The 14472-nt window shown below is 36.1% G+C and overlaps 1 protein-coding gene across 2 annotated transcripts in view; it reads right to left on the reverse strand.

Moving 5' to 3' along the window:
• LOC102686914 (protein kinase C-binding protein NELL1) overlaps positions 1-14472 on the reverse strand; it is a 163808-nt gene that overhangs the window by 101269 nt on the left and 48067 nt on the right. For both annotated transcript variants that reach the window (XM_015338274.2, XM_006642640.3), the window contains exons 6-11: positions 12494-12566; positions 10144-10226; positions 6482-6616; positions 5742-5844; positions 4948-5021; positions 1243-1342 (exon numbers count right to left, since the gene is read on the reverse strand). In XM_015338274.2, coding sequence (XP_015193760.1) covers positions 1243-1342; positions 4948-5021; positions 5742-5844; positions 6482-6616; positions 10144-10226; positions 12494-12566 — 568 coding nt within the window. The remainder of the gene's footprint in view (positions 1-1242; positions 1343-4947; positions 5022-5741; positions 5845-6481; positions 6617-10143; positions 10227-12493; positions 12567-14472) is intronic.

Here is a 14472-nt window from a genome sequence, read left to right on the forward strand (position 1 = left end):
TGTTACTGTTTGTAACTTAATAGTTCCTTCAACACATCAATGACAAACGTTCATAGGACTAGTTGGGAGATATCTGTATAATAAAGGGCAGGGTTAGGGATTCATTGTGTGAAAGCTGAGCTTGACTCAAGCTGGAATCTCTATATTACTTCCATTTAACATTTCATTCTATTGTATTAACAGTCTATTAACACAATTGTCTTATTTGTAAGGGGAGAAAATATTTAAACCTAATTTTAAAATACTAAATACTGTGTCACATACAGTATACTAGCTTTCAACTTTATATTTTTTGAATAAGAATTGCTTTCATTTCTGCAATGTAGACATGTGGTTATACTGTATGTCCATCCTCAAGCACCTGCAAAGGCTTCAGACTTTCTTTCAGCTGAATTCAGGGACGTACAGACATAGTAACTTGTCAGCAATACCCAATTGCACAAGGAACATCCAATTCAAAGGGGAAAAAAGCCCGTTAATAAATGCCACTTACAAAGTTCAAATCAAAGGACATACGTAAAAAGAATTGATAATTAAGAAAGCAAACTCATGTTCAGAGATGATTAAGCCCATGTTAATTAAGCACTGATCGTACTGTCTAGTCTAAGAACTTCCATATTCATTCTTTTAAATGCTATAACTTTAATCAAGTCCCTGCTATTTCACAATTATTGGAAGCTACTGTGAAGTAAAAGTACAAAATGTGATGTTCTAAGCAAATTCGTTATTACATGCTCTATGCTCTAAATACGGGGCCTAACCTCATATTCCAGGTCTTCACTAGTATAGTACTGTATATGGCATAATTAGAACAACTCCAAAACGCAGACACTGTGAGCTTCATAAAACAGGGTTCATACTGTATGAATCCACAAAATTTACATTTTCATTTACAGGCAATGCTAAAACATTTTATCATCAATTTTCAAGTTTTTGTCAGTCTTTTTAAATTTTTTAAAATATATTTCTTAAATATTGCTTTTTTCCCCACCCATAGTGTTCTCTACTCAAACAGGGAGTATGCTGTAATACTAATACAATGAGCTAAGGATGAAAACCAATCTGTCCAATTATTCAGCCAAAACTAAAATAAACCTCTACACAAACAAACAGATGCAATGGCTTAGAATTAAGATACATCCAAAATTCAGTCTGCACAGTGCTCCTGTCAAAGTCAAACCAGTTGAGAGACAAATATTTGCAGTACAACAACGATCAGCCAAATTTGGCTGTCCAACCAACCTTTGCAAACGTTACAGCATCTGTTTTCTGGCAGTATTTGTTCACTTTCTGTACAGTTAACAGCTGGGCAGATCTCTGTCACTTTCACCATGATTCCATTCTGTAGTAAAAAACAGACAATGCTAAAACATTTAATGAATTTCCTAGCACTCATATTCCAAACAATTTGATGTGTTATTTTTCATAAAGTGATTTTTTTACTGTATGTAAAAGCAAAACAGGTATGGTAATTTACATTTGAGATTAAAATGCATTGTACTTTACATTTACAGTATCTTAATTTATATCTTTTTTCACTTAAAGACAATGAACTATTATTGGATTAATTCATTAGTTCAGCTAATTGGCATCATTCTATTTACAGTACTCTAAAGTTAGATGAGAACATCTTGTTGCTCTGTGAAAATAGCAACGAGAAGCTCTGCTGAATGTTCATTGGTAGTAATGTGTCATATTATCACTTTCAGGGTGGCACAGTGAAGCAGTGGTTAGCATTGCAGCCTTGCAGAGCTTGAGCCCTGGTTTCAATTCTTGGGGTGCTCACTGCTTGGAGTTTGTACTGTATGTTCTCCCAGGCACTTCAGCTTCCTCCCACTGTCCACAGACATACGGTACAGTCCACAGACATAGGAGGTTAATTGGCTTCTGGGAAAACTGGCCCTGGTGTGCATGTCTAAGTTTGTGTCTGTCTGTCCTGCGTGCGTCCCGTTCAGGGTGTATCCTGCCTCTGGCTACCCCACGACCCCGTACTCGATAAAGTGGTCAGAAAATAGATGGATGGATTCTTTTTTAACATATACTGAATACCATCCGTATACTTTCAGTCAGAATCTTTGAAAGTTGTCCTTTATCACCTGCTGAATAATAATAATAATAATAATAATAATAATAATGTTTCTTTATTAGCCCTTTACAATTTCTTGCATTAGGAATTCGTCTTTTCGCATACCCCAGCTTTTTCTCCATGGAGACACAGACACACAGACAGGGAGAGAAGCTTGGGGTCAGAGCGCAGGGTCAGCCATTGTACGGCGCCCCTGGAGCAGTTGGGGTGAAGGGCCTTGCTCAGGGGCCCAACGGAGTAGGATTCCTCTGCCAGCCGCGGGATTTGAACCGGCAACCTTCCAGTCACAGGTGCAGATCCTTAGCCACAGAGCCACCTCTCCGAATAGTACTTTCACTCACTCTTTCTATCAAATACTTACTGAACAGCTGATTGATGACAGGATCTCTGAACTGCTAATCACCGATAAATACAGTTTTAATTTCTAAATATAAAAATCTTGAATAGAAAAAACAAGCACTGAGAGTGATGTTAATTATGTCTCCCTGTATTTACATTTTTTTGATGGAGGCATTACTTATTGCTTTTGTTTAGTTTTTTACAGCGACTAGTTCTCTGAAGGAGCCAGGTTCTTCTGGTAGCTGAGGACTATCATATCTAAAGGGGGTTGTGACCCTTCAACACAGCCACCCATCACTCTGTTTTCTTCATGGAACCATACACATGAAACCACAACACCCTTTAATTAATTTCCTTGTCATCATGAGCAACCAAGAGCAAGACAATTTAAAAGATGTCAGCTTGTTGTTAATTCCTGGGTCAATTAAACAGCTTAACACATCAGAGAGGTTCAAAAAAAGCATAATGCTCTTTCTGAAGACCTGAACAGTGCCTTAGATAAACAGCTCTATTAAATATAGCCTGCTCAGCCAAAGCTCACGGTGGTAGGACAGGAAAGTTATTTGTAGCATAATTGCTAAAACCCACGCCTCACCTACAAATATAAGGCACATCAGCAGTGACAAGAGCATATTACGCTTATTGGTGGATGCAACTGTAGCTTTGATGATAATGCATCAAGTTAAATACAGAGGATTCACTACCTCAGCATTTACTATAGCAGAGTGTACATTTTCTGATGAATCTCAGACAGAGGTGGTTCAAAAAACAGTTATGCAAGTGACCTTCAAAAAGCCCATCTTCTGAATGTAAATGTTTTCATAATGCAAATGAGACAAAGACGGACAGGTCTCATTAGCCTTTGCACATACAGTAGTGTTGACGATGTCACTCACCAAAGACTAACCACCACCACGTAAAAATGGTGCAAAATAAAAAACGTTGTGTGCAAGCATTGAGAGGAAGAGAAATCAGGCCTCCCATCATTGTTTTTGTAATAAACAATATGATAAGTAACTACTCCACTAAAAAACCTTGGAAAAAATTGACTGCCACACAGAGAGGAGGATAAACCAAACAGATGTCTGAGTGAATACATACAAATACAAACTACAGAGATGTATAGTATTAGAGAAACTAATAATTATATGTACAGTATAGCAACAAAATAAAGCCCAGTGTTAGACAGTACTCTAGATATAGACAGCAAAGAACTCTGAGAAGATAACTGCTATAGAGTACAGAAAAGTCCTCTCTGCTGTTGTATACAGAATCATAATGATTCATTTAAAACACATCAGCTAACGTTCTGTTATGGACCTCATTTGGTATTATTCCATTCTCCAAACTTGATGTACTACTTTCTTATTTTTTATAAATTACATACATTATATATATATATTATTTAGGTGGGTAGCTGCGTCAGCATGCGTAGGCTGCAAAGGAACAAGTAACAGGTTTATTCCATGCTGAAAAAAAGAAGAAAGAGAACACAACGTTTCGGCCGTGGAGCCTTCTTCAGGTATATTATTTATAAAACACCACATACTGTACTGTTAACCAAGAGACTGGTGCTATTAAGTATAAATTGTGAAGTCTTTTGATCTTTATCAATGAAATATTTTATATGGAGTCAACTTTCAACACTTTTTCCCCCACAAACCCAGACTACAGTATGCTTCAATGAAATTCAAAGGGTTGTACTTTGACAACTGTAGCTCCAACAGCTTTTGCAATCTTAATAGAATATCTGTACTCACGCTAAGAAAGAATGATATTATAGTTAAGGCCATTTCATGAATACAAGACATGAACAGCAGAGGGAAGAGCAATGAGGACCTGTAATAACTGAAGATACCTGCAAACCACTTATCGCTATAGTGGTTATCTGTTTTCAGAGCATGAAAGCAGCCTTTCAAGTAGTTAATTTTCAGTTCCTTAGACTATCATTTTTTCACCATTTTTGCTGTCCCATAAGACAGCAGCTTGTAATAATAAAAAAATGGTGTTATTTTTAAGGGCATCATGTATTATGAATGAAGGCATTAATCGCCTACGACACACACATTCATTTTCCTGTGATCCAAAAATATAAGGTCAGAGGGAAAACCTGAAGGTCGAACATAAAGCCTCTGCGGTGTCTCAAATATGATCTCAACTTTAGAAATGCGATTGTTGCCCACGGTCTATCAATATAAATGCGAAGCATTAAAACTAACAATGGTCACTCACATTAAGCGCTTCATTCTGCTACTTGTAAGTGGTGAATATGAATAAAGTATAAAAAGTCAATTTCAGTCATCCATTTCTGTAAATGTATTTTCTGCAGAGAGTTAATTAAAGTTGATTCCCCAGATTTTCATTTCAATCAGCCAGTCAGTAAGGTTCCCATTACAGTTATATAAAAAATGGATGTACAGCTCTTATCCTACAGGTGAACCTTTTTTCATGGACATTAAGGTCTGTGAACAACAATTAAACATTTGGGACAGTCATAAAAATTAGAAAAGGAAAATCATTACCTTGCATTCTCTGCAGCTTTTTGTTAACACTCTCTGCCCCTCAGACAGCACTTTTCCCAGAAAGGTACATCGCGCTGCACAGACATACAAAAACAAAAATTAAAAAGGCAATTAAAGAAATCCTCAAATATATCTAGTACATCAGCAACTACAAAAAATAAAACCAAAATACTATGCTGCTAGATAACAATTTGTTTTATTTTTTATTTCTGAAGCTTTTTTAACGCAGCGGACCACATAACATTTTAAAGTTCTCGCATTTCATTCTTAAATGCTGAACTGGGTTGGGTAGCTTTGCACTAGTTATTATTTTAACATCTTCCATTATAAGGATTAATAGACTAAATAAAAACTAACAATAACAAAATACAAATGCTCTGCATTAAAGTAGGTTTCCATTTAATAGAATGAAAAACTCAATGGAAAAACGCCACTGAGGACTGGGCTTGTAATTGGAGATTACAATCAGGCTGATTCTGTTTTATTTGAATCTAGTGAGAATTCCACAGCTAGGAATCAGCATCTGTTCAACAAGACCAGAACAGTATTTCTTAGCTTGCAGAATATTCACTTTGCCTCCCAGTCATTTATTGTAGTACATGCTGAGAATTTTCTATCAAACTAACCTCTGAAAGGCAATGGTTACTTGTCTTTTTTTTAATGTAGATGTGCAAAAAGCGCGGTTATGGTATTTGTCAGAGATGATAATTACACTCATTTCAAAAACATAATTCAGGACCACTTAAGTGCTATTTCAAGAGGACTAGATGAAAGGCCGATTGCTTTGGACTTACGTCGACATTTCTTGCAGCATTTCCCTTCAATGTGCACAGGAAGATATTCTGCAGAGCAGTTTGCAGGTGGGCAGAAAATTCGTCGGCACTCCACCACACCATTCTGTGTGTAAAACATTCAAAACAAAGGTAGGAAATTCATTTAGCTGCAGTGAGCAAAAAAACTTTTATTTATGAACTATTTAATTTTTCCTTAAGTATATTCGCTTCACCAATTTACATATAATAAATATTATCAACCAATTACTTCTTTGTTGAGAATAAATTCAACCTGAAATATTATACTGTTCCAGTAGTACAGTTTGATCAACACAGGCCAGCAATGATTCACCTTTTCTCAGAAAGTACAATTTACTGATCACCTGGCTTGACAGCAGAGTAGTTATGGCCAGGGGTTAATGTTTGAATTATGAGAGTGTTAACAAATAAGGTGAAAATTGTAGTAAATATGGTCTCTGGGTGCACTGGAACTCAACACTGAACAATTACAGCAGCAAGAAGAAATCAACTTTTTATTGATACAGTACCATTAATAAAACAATATACTGTAGTGTACAACGGACATATTTGTCAACGGATTACAAAAGAACAGAACATGGCTCATGACAAATATGAATCTACAACGGGCGTCTAGCACTACAGAACACATGCGACTCCTGCACTCAGGATTACTTCCTAAGGTTAAAGCTCAACATTTCTACAGACTTGTTTACTTTATAAATAACTTAATTCCACCCTACCTTACAGGCACAGTTTCTGCAGTTTTCAGGTTCAACCCAAAGCTCCTTATCCCTGTAGACAACTCCACTGACCTTGCACGTTTTTTCACAGTGGCAGCTCTCAAGCTGATTCAGCCTCGTTTCTGCATAATTTAACTTGGGGAAAAAAAAAAGAAAATAAAATTGGTGCAAGATCTACACACACAATAGATGTGCGCATTTAATTACTGAAAAACAGGTGCAAAATGCGTCATTTTACTGCATCATATCGTATATACATCTGCATCACACCTACAGTGCGCAGTCACCGCTGTAGAAGTACTGCAGAGTAATGCTTTTGATGCGCCACTGAGATTATCGTCCTAAAATGGGACATTCTCCTCACAACGGCTTGGTGATCTTGGCATCATGCTGTCCTTTTCACATCAGCAAGCAACAAAGTATTCCAAACCAGGATGGCAAAATTTGGAGTGGAGCGTCTCCCAGTCAAACTACTATAGATAAGTAGTACAGCTGTGGCATTGACATAGAATTCCCTTTAGAGATTGCTTTCTTTAGTGCAAGAGAGCCTACAGCTAAAAGGCAAATAAAATAATCACATTATAAGCTAAAGGTTACACAAATTTAAGCATAACAAGATTTAAACTTAAACTTGACAGCATGACATCCATGATTACACTTTATCCTATTCTAAAATAAATGTATGCAGAAATTAAAACAACATTTTTTTATCATAATCACATAAATAACATTCAGTTTCACTACTATGCTTAAGCTTGTAAAAACACAGAGGGAGAGAACTGATGGAAGCTCTCATATGAAAATGTTTCTTCTGAGGATATTTCAAAGGTAATAATGCTTAAGAGTCTAAGCTTACGGGTTGTAATTTCACTGCTGATGAGTCATTTAGACTGAGAGGCCAGTGGGGGATATCCATGTTCTCAAACGCTTCTTGAAAATGTTGTTAGTTTTCTTCATGAAACAGCTTGTACCGACTGCTGACACTATTTATTGACTTCGTAATTAAATCTATCCTGTGGCTCCACATCAAGGTAATATGAAGCATGCACATTTACTAAATATGTTGAAATGGTTGCCATTTTTGTTAGAAATTACTCTCCATACTTCATTTGTTGTTTTATTTTCAGATGTTTCTTCAATGTATTGAGTGCAAACTACAAAAGCTGTAAAGGCATCTAGCTTTCTGGTAATCCATTCACAATAGGACAGCTAAGAATGAAAAAACAGTGATAATGCATCTTTTCCATTTGTAAAGCAAGTCAGAATTAATTTTTTACAAGGTTTACAGCATTATACTGTAGATTTAGATATTTATCGGTCTTGAATACTATAACAAGATGTGGGTGTTTTGCATTTTTAGAAAGCTTCTGAAAGCCTTGAATGAAAAGAATGTTTTTCCATACACTTTTTTTTCCTTTTCATACTCAATTAATATCTAGAACAATACCTCAGGTTTCTCCTCTCATTCTTTCATTTACTATGTAAAAGATCCTGGATGTGTGTGAAAGGAAAACCCATTAGAGTAGCCTACTCTTAAATACGCGTTTTTCTTTCTCCCCCCCACTCTACCACTGTCCACTAAATGACACAGAAATGCCTGTTTTTTCAAGCAGACTCCAGCCCCCTGTTGTGTATATTTATTCTTGCTACTTTGGGCATTTTCCCCCGCAAGGGCAATGCTGTGAACACAAAACAATATCATTGGCTCCTGCTGTGACCTCTTGCCTTCATTCATTAATAATTCATGCTTAGAACAACTTCTTCTTGACACTTCATATACAGCGGTGGCTGTGACACACGTTCATGCATTCATTTTCAGGACTTCTAATGCTGCTTTACAGAAACACCTCTTCATGTAAAGGACCTTAAAGATGCATCAAGTGACAAATTAATGTACAGTGGAAAACAGCTCCTTTCTACACTGCCTTCTCTCTACTATCACTGATGCATGATGCCTACAATAACACCCACACTGTCAAATCACTTTCTTTTGTTTCACTGCCAGTTAAAACAGAAGTGGTATACTGTACCTTTAAAAGTTCCTCCAATTTGAATGTCTGAAAAATGTATATGATTTATCCTCCATACTCCCCACAGAACAAGCTATATAAATAGCAGAGACTCCACAACACCTGTTAATAGTCTCCTGCTGTGCCATTCCTGGAGTCCTGTAGTGTTTCAGAAGAAACCCATTTCACGTGCCTCCTCAATGCTTCATATCTGCCCACCTCTGCAGTGATGCAACTTGGGATTTATTTTAACCACAATAATTAAAAATTCAAATCTAAGGCATAGCAACTTGCTAAGACCCAGTTTCACATCTATGTAGCATTCATTACTACACCACAAGTGGGCCAGCATTAGCTGGATTCCATATTTAGTCATGAATGCATGACCTGACGCTAAGAGCACACACCTTGTTTGATAAGCTATGGCTTATAAAATCAGTTCATAGAGTAAAATTATTTTAATAGGAAATTTAGTCTGCAGTATTACCGAAAAGTACACTTATTTAAATCTCAGTACTGCAAGATAAATCATTGATCTTGGTGACGTATGACAGTATTAAAATTAAAAAAAGAAATATAGCTCTCATTCGGGTGCGTGACGTGAAGGGTTATTTTATAGGTAATATAGGACACCATTACATTTCTAACAGATCCAGAATGAAACATCAAGTGCTGAAAATTCTAATATTGCAAGGAGAGGGGAGAAATTAGAAAAATATTAAAAGATACAACTGGCTTAACTAGTGGTTAGTACAAATGGGGCTGAGAGAGCTCACGCTGGTCAGGATCTTCTCAGTTTCAGGACTTACTGGGCATCTCTACCCCTGAGGTACTATCAGCGATGGCCACATCCCTCTACCAACTGATGTCAGTTCTCCAGCAGGTGCAGGAGAACAGAGCATGAACTGCTGAGGGTGGTCATGTTTTAAGCAGAAAACACCCTGACTTTCCCTGTATTGGTTCTGAGGGTTGATGTGGTGTGTTCTGTTGATTAACAGCTGATTATTCAAAAACAGGGGGATTATTCTCTCTCTTTTTTCTTTAAAAAAAAGGTCAAATTATTTAAAATGAAAGGACGAAAATGTAGTGTAAAATCTGCTCTACTCTGTGAAAAGGGGTCAAGCTAAATTTTTGCGAGAAGACACAGCTGTTTTGTGTGACATTTCAGAATAACTGAAAGGAAGGTGTAACTGTTGTCAAAAATAATGAATATGTGATGATCCCATCCAAAAACACTCCTTCACAGTAACACTAGAGATCGACTGGGGCTCAGATTATAAAAACCACCTCAAAATGATTCAACACCGAGCATTACAAGAAGATGTACTGTACTTTGTGTTTGTTTTCTTGAGTGTTCTCCGGAAACTTGGCCTTTTTTGTAACAAATTAAATCTCATTTCAAACCTTCGGTGAGCAGTGCTGCGAATTCCCTACAGTAGGAACATATTTTTATGATCAGACTTCACTTCTTCTCTGCTTGGGATCGCACCACAGTGCAGAGTGTCATCACAGCTTCAGATGACTGTCTAATTTCCCCTGAAGTCCCAGGAGGGAAAGCAAATATGTAAATTATGCCTGTGCAACACAGTTAGCAAAAAATGACATGAAAGGGCCACTGCACCAGAAAGGTGGAACCTTTTGTAACCTACTCACTTTTACAGTCATTTTAGCCAGCAGCTCCTGAAGATCCATGATACCTTGCACGAGGCTCAGGAAATCACTACACGTTGGGCAGGCTCAATAGGAGAAGACAGAAAGACATGAATGAATGAAGATTTTCTGAAGCTTAAAAAAAAGACAATTACACATAACTGAAGCAGAGCCACAGATAACCAGCATCAGGATAAAGGAAATGACCAACAGCTTTTTTTTATTGTACCAGAACAGAATCACCTCCCGATGCCCCCTTTTTATATTCCATTGCCATTCTTATCCTTTCACTATGAATCGAAACTCTCAAAACCAGCTAAACAAATTGCTGGGAAATTGTAATTGTACTATTTTACAGCACCATAAAATATCTTCTTAACTCTTTAATTTGTCTCATTCAATCAATCAGTATGGAAAGCCTATATAAATTGATGATAAACCAGAAAACACTCTCCCGTCACCAGAAAATTTCCAAATTCCAAATTCAGGCACGACTTCAACTCAAAGTGAGCAAAGAAAGTTAATTAGGATTTATCATCACCCATTTCATGATTTCTTTTAATTGTTATTCTTTGTTTGCCACCCAACTGTTCTGAACTATATGACACAGACAGAATAATACCCACAACATAATGAGTACCCACTCTTATCAACTGTGAATTCATCTTGGCAGAATGAAGAAAAAAAACTCAGGCAAGGCTCCAACTTGCTTAGAATTCTGCTACTGAAGTCCTTATATGAAGAACTGCCAACCTTTATTATTTGTGACTTGTACTAGCTCCCCAAATCCCAAAGTACCAAAAAAAGAATTCTGACAATACTGTTTTGCATAGTTTGGCAGTTAGTGTGAAGTTATAAGATTAGACATCTGTAGATACAGCCCTTCTGCTCAAGTTTGTTTTTCTGTTTCCAGCTAATTTGGCTTATGCACTTACAACACAATGCCATTCCATGACACAAGTTATCTGCAGAAATACACAGAGGGATTTGAACAGTGTACTAAAATACAAATGTAGTGCACCTGGTTGAAAAACGTACACAGTGGGCTAAATAAATTTATACAATCTACAGTATGTGATGTACAGAAATGTCTAAGGATAAGCTTTTTGTTTGTTAAACTATAAATATAAACAAAAATATTACCTAATTTCTAATCTTCATTAGGAAATATATCTTCCATTACATACTGTTGCTAATGCCATCATATCTATAGCCTAATAGAAAATGTAAGGTGCTTCTGCCATTTTTTCAGCACCACCTGAAAGTGCTCTGTCCCAATAATTTCCAGAAAGAACCAATTAGATCCTCACAATGCCAAGGCAGAGTACTCTACAGTTGTGCTGTACTGAACACTGTACTTCCTCTCACACCCAGCCCCCAGCTGTCTTTAAGTAAGATGTGTTGGAAAAGAGGGTGTTACAGAGGTAATATTTCAGTAAAAACAGACCTGCAAGGTTGGCGTCCCAGACACACACACACACACACACACACTGCATTTATAGTGTTCATTTCACATTATCATATCAAATTAAGCTACATTTTTGAATATTTTTTCCCTTTTATTCTTTCAGAAATCAATGTCTACATTCTGTGAATTTCTTCTAACAACATATGGACTTTGGAAAATTAATCTTACTCATATCACAAAAGGAAGGTGCACATTAAACCACATTTATTGCAGTACTCAATTGGCATGTAGGTGCGTGAAATGGTTTTTATATAAGCGAGACACTTAAAAATTAGTTCCATAACTACTGCCCTGCCTACACAATTTGATTGAATATAAAAGGGAAGATAACCAATTTTGCTGGCAAATTTCCCTCGTGTGGTTGATGATGTTCTTAAGCTGATTGCTGTCAAATGCCGTAAGATTAAGGTTGTTCTGATGTTGCAGTTCTCTGAATTGTAGGCCTGATTTGGATTAGTTATTTTATCTACAGTATAAAAGCCATTTATATTCTATAACACATGTCACAATAAGTTCTAAAAATGTACTGTGTTGTTACCCTTATTATTTTTGGTCTCCCAAGTAATCGTTCCACAATTAGCAGAGGAGGTTCAGACTGATTTTGAAATGTGTAACAACTCAGAAAAGAAGTTGCTTTGAACTTGTGTTGCTACCTAAACCAGTGGTATTAGCCAATGTTTCAGGCATTAACATACCTGTCATTTGTACTTCCATGAAGATGAGATATTCTGTGTATATGCATCATACTGCATCAATCATAAATTGTTTTACTTTTCAAACACAAAAGGCAAGTTACATGTCTTTAGCACACAGACAAAGCCCCTTGAGCCGACCACACTGACACATTGGTAGTGTGAGAAGTACTGGAAAACCCATTGTACTTACTGCGATTCAGATTTGGACACTGTGTTATATATCCATTTGGAGCAAAAATCATTTTCACATCTTGAATGGTACCCTGGGTGGAAAAAGAAAGTTGTTTTTTGCATCTTAGTTTCACAATGTTACACTTAGTGATTAATTCCTAACACATTATCACTTCAAATATTTGCCTTGATAGTTCTCTCTAAAGGTACCTGCAGAGCAGAAGTTTCCCACCTCCATCTCTGACTATTAACACTGCAGATTTTAATAAAACAGAATGATCTATGCAAAAACTGATAGGATCCTCTTTTAACCCCCTTTTACTAAAGACTGTAGCATTTTACTGAAAGAGAAGGAAGTAAAAAAAAGTAAAATGATTTTACTATTACAATTTCAGATTTTAGAAAGTGTTTAAAGTTTAACTAATCATCCTGTTAATTGTCTTTGTTAACTACAGTATATGCCACTTGTTACAAAATTTTAATTTGCTGCTCCCTTCATTATAACTGGGAAACTGAATGAATGACACATACTGTACTGCATGTTAAGACAGTGCAGGGGAACAGAACAATCAGAAAAATAAGGAATCTGCTCAAGTGGGAAACCTGTACAAGAAAGCTTCTATCCAGAAGACAAATGCCAGATTATGTTTCTAGAAATGGAAGGTCAAGCTCTTGAAATAGTCAGTGGCTTTTCACAGACACATGTACAGTAGCATTAATCTGAACTCTAAACCAGTACTTAAATGAATTTATCTCACTGTATTGGGCAGTTTTTTTACTATTGGTATTGTTAAATTCGATATTCTAACACTAATTGAAGACAAAATACATTTTCCACGGCTCTAAAAAAATAAACAATTGGTTATGATTAGTCCTCAGATCCTGAATGATTAGTACTTGAATATCAAAATCACATTTTATCTGTTATGCAAATCAAAGTAAAGAACACTATCACCACTTATGTATAATAATAGAAAAATAGAAAATCAGTTTTTATGCATTTACTGGGGGGGAAAAAACAATCACAGACCACAAAGCATTATGATATTTAATATACATCCTGTTGCTATGCATATAATTATGCAATTATGACAACTTAGAACTGAAACTAATTATGCATGTGATGTGTATAAATGTAATTTTACTGAATATTTAAAACAAACATTGTTCCATTTTGATAATAAGACCATCTGTGGTATTAAGTAAAAAACAACAACAAAATTGAAAACAAACTGTTTATTTTGTTAAACAGTTATGAATGGAGATAATTGAGAAAAAATCTGAACACTACAGTTCTAGAAATTGTAATCCCTTGCTACTTCCCTTCCACTCAAAATATCACAAAATGGCCTAATTTATATGGAAATACTTTTATAACATGCACATAAAATGGACATGTACAGTACAGTGCATATACAGTATATGGCATTGTGTTAGCTTGAACAGTATCATAAAAATTATCATCTCAATATGAGAGCATAGTCCTTTAGGAAACCTTAAAAAATAATTAATGCTAAACAAGGTAATAACTGCCAGGGATTTCGAGCACAGCAATGTTCTCTTGATAATAAAAAGACATCCCACAGATAACTGTCAAATCTGGTTGCAGAAACAAAAGTCTGAGGACTTTTCAAGAGCTTTGAACAGCACACAACAAAAGAATCATAGACATACAGAAATGACTCCGCATATGGGCTTGGACATCGAGTGATTATCATATCATTTTAATTCCAAGTATGCCATCTAGTACTTGCTATCTTAGAATAAATCACTACAAAGCTACGGAATGCCATTCCCCTAAGTACACACAACCTAGATTAAATTACTAGTTCTGACTTGCATTTAAACTATAGACCTCAGACAAAACTTAAATCTACTTCCAGATTTCTTTAAAGATTTGCTCTCTGAGGACACAAATAAATACATTTTTTGTGCTTATTGGAAATTCTATAGCGATTATGAGCGCCACTGTATAAACAATAGGCCTTGTAAACAGTA

The sequence above is a fragment of the Lepisosteus oculatus genome, chromosome 21 (genome assembly GCF_040954835.1).
Source record: "Lepisosteus oculatus isolate fLepOcu1 chromosome 21, fLepOcu1.hap2, whole genome shotgun sequence".
Lineage (NCBI taxonomy): Eukaryota > Metazoa > Chordata > Actinopteri > Semionotiformes > Lepisosteidae > Lepisosteus > Lepisosteus oculatus.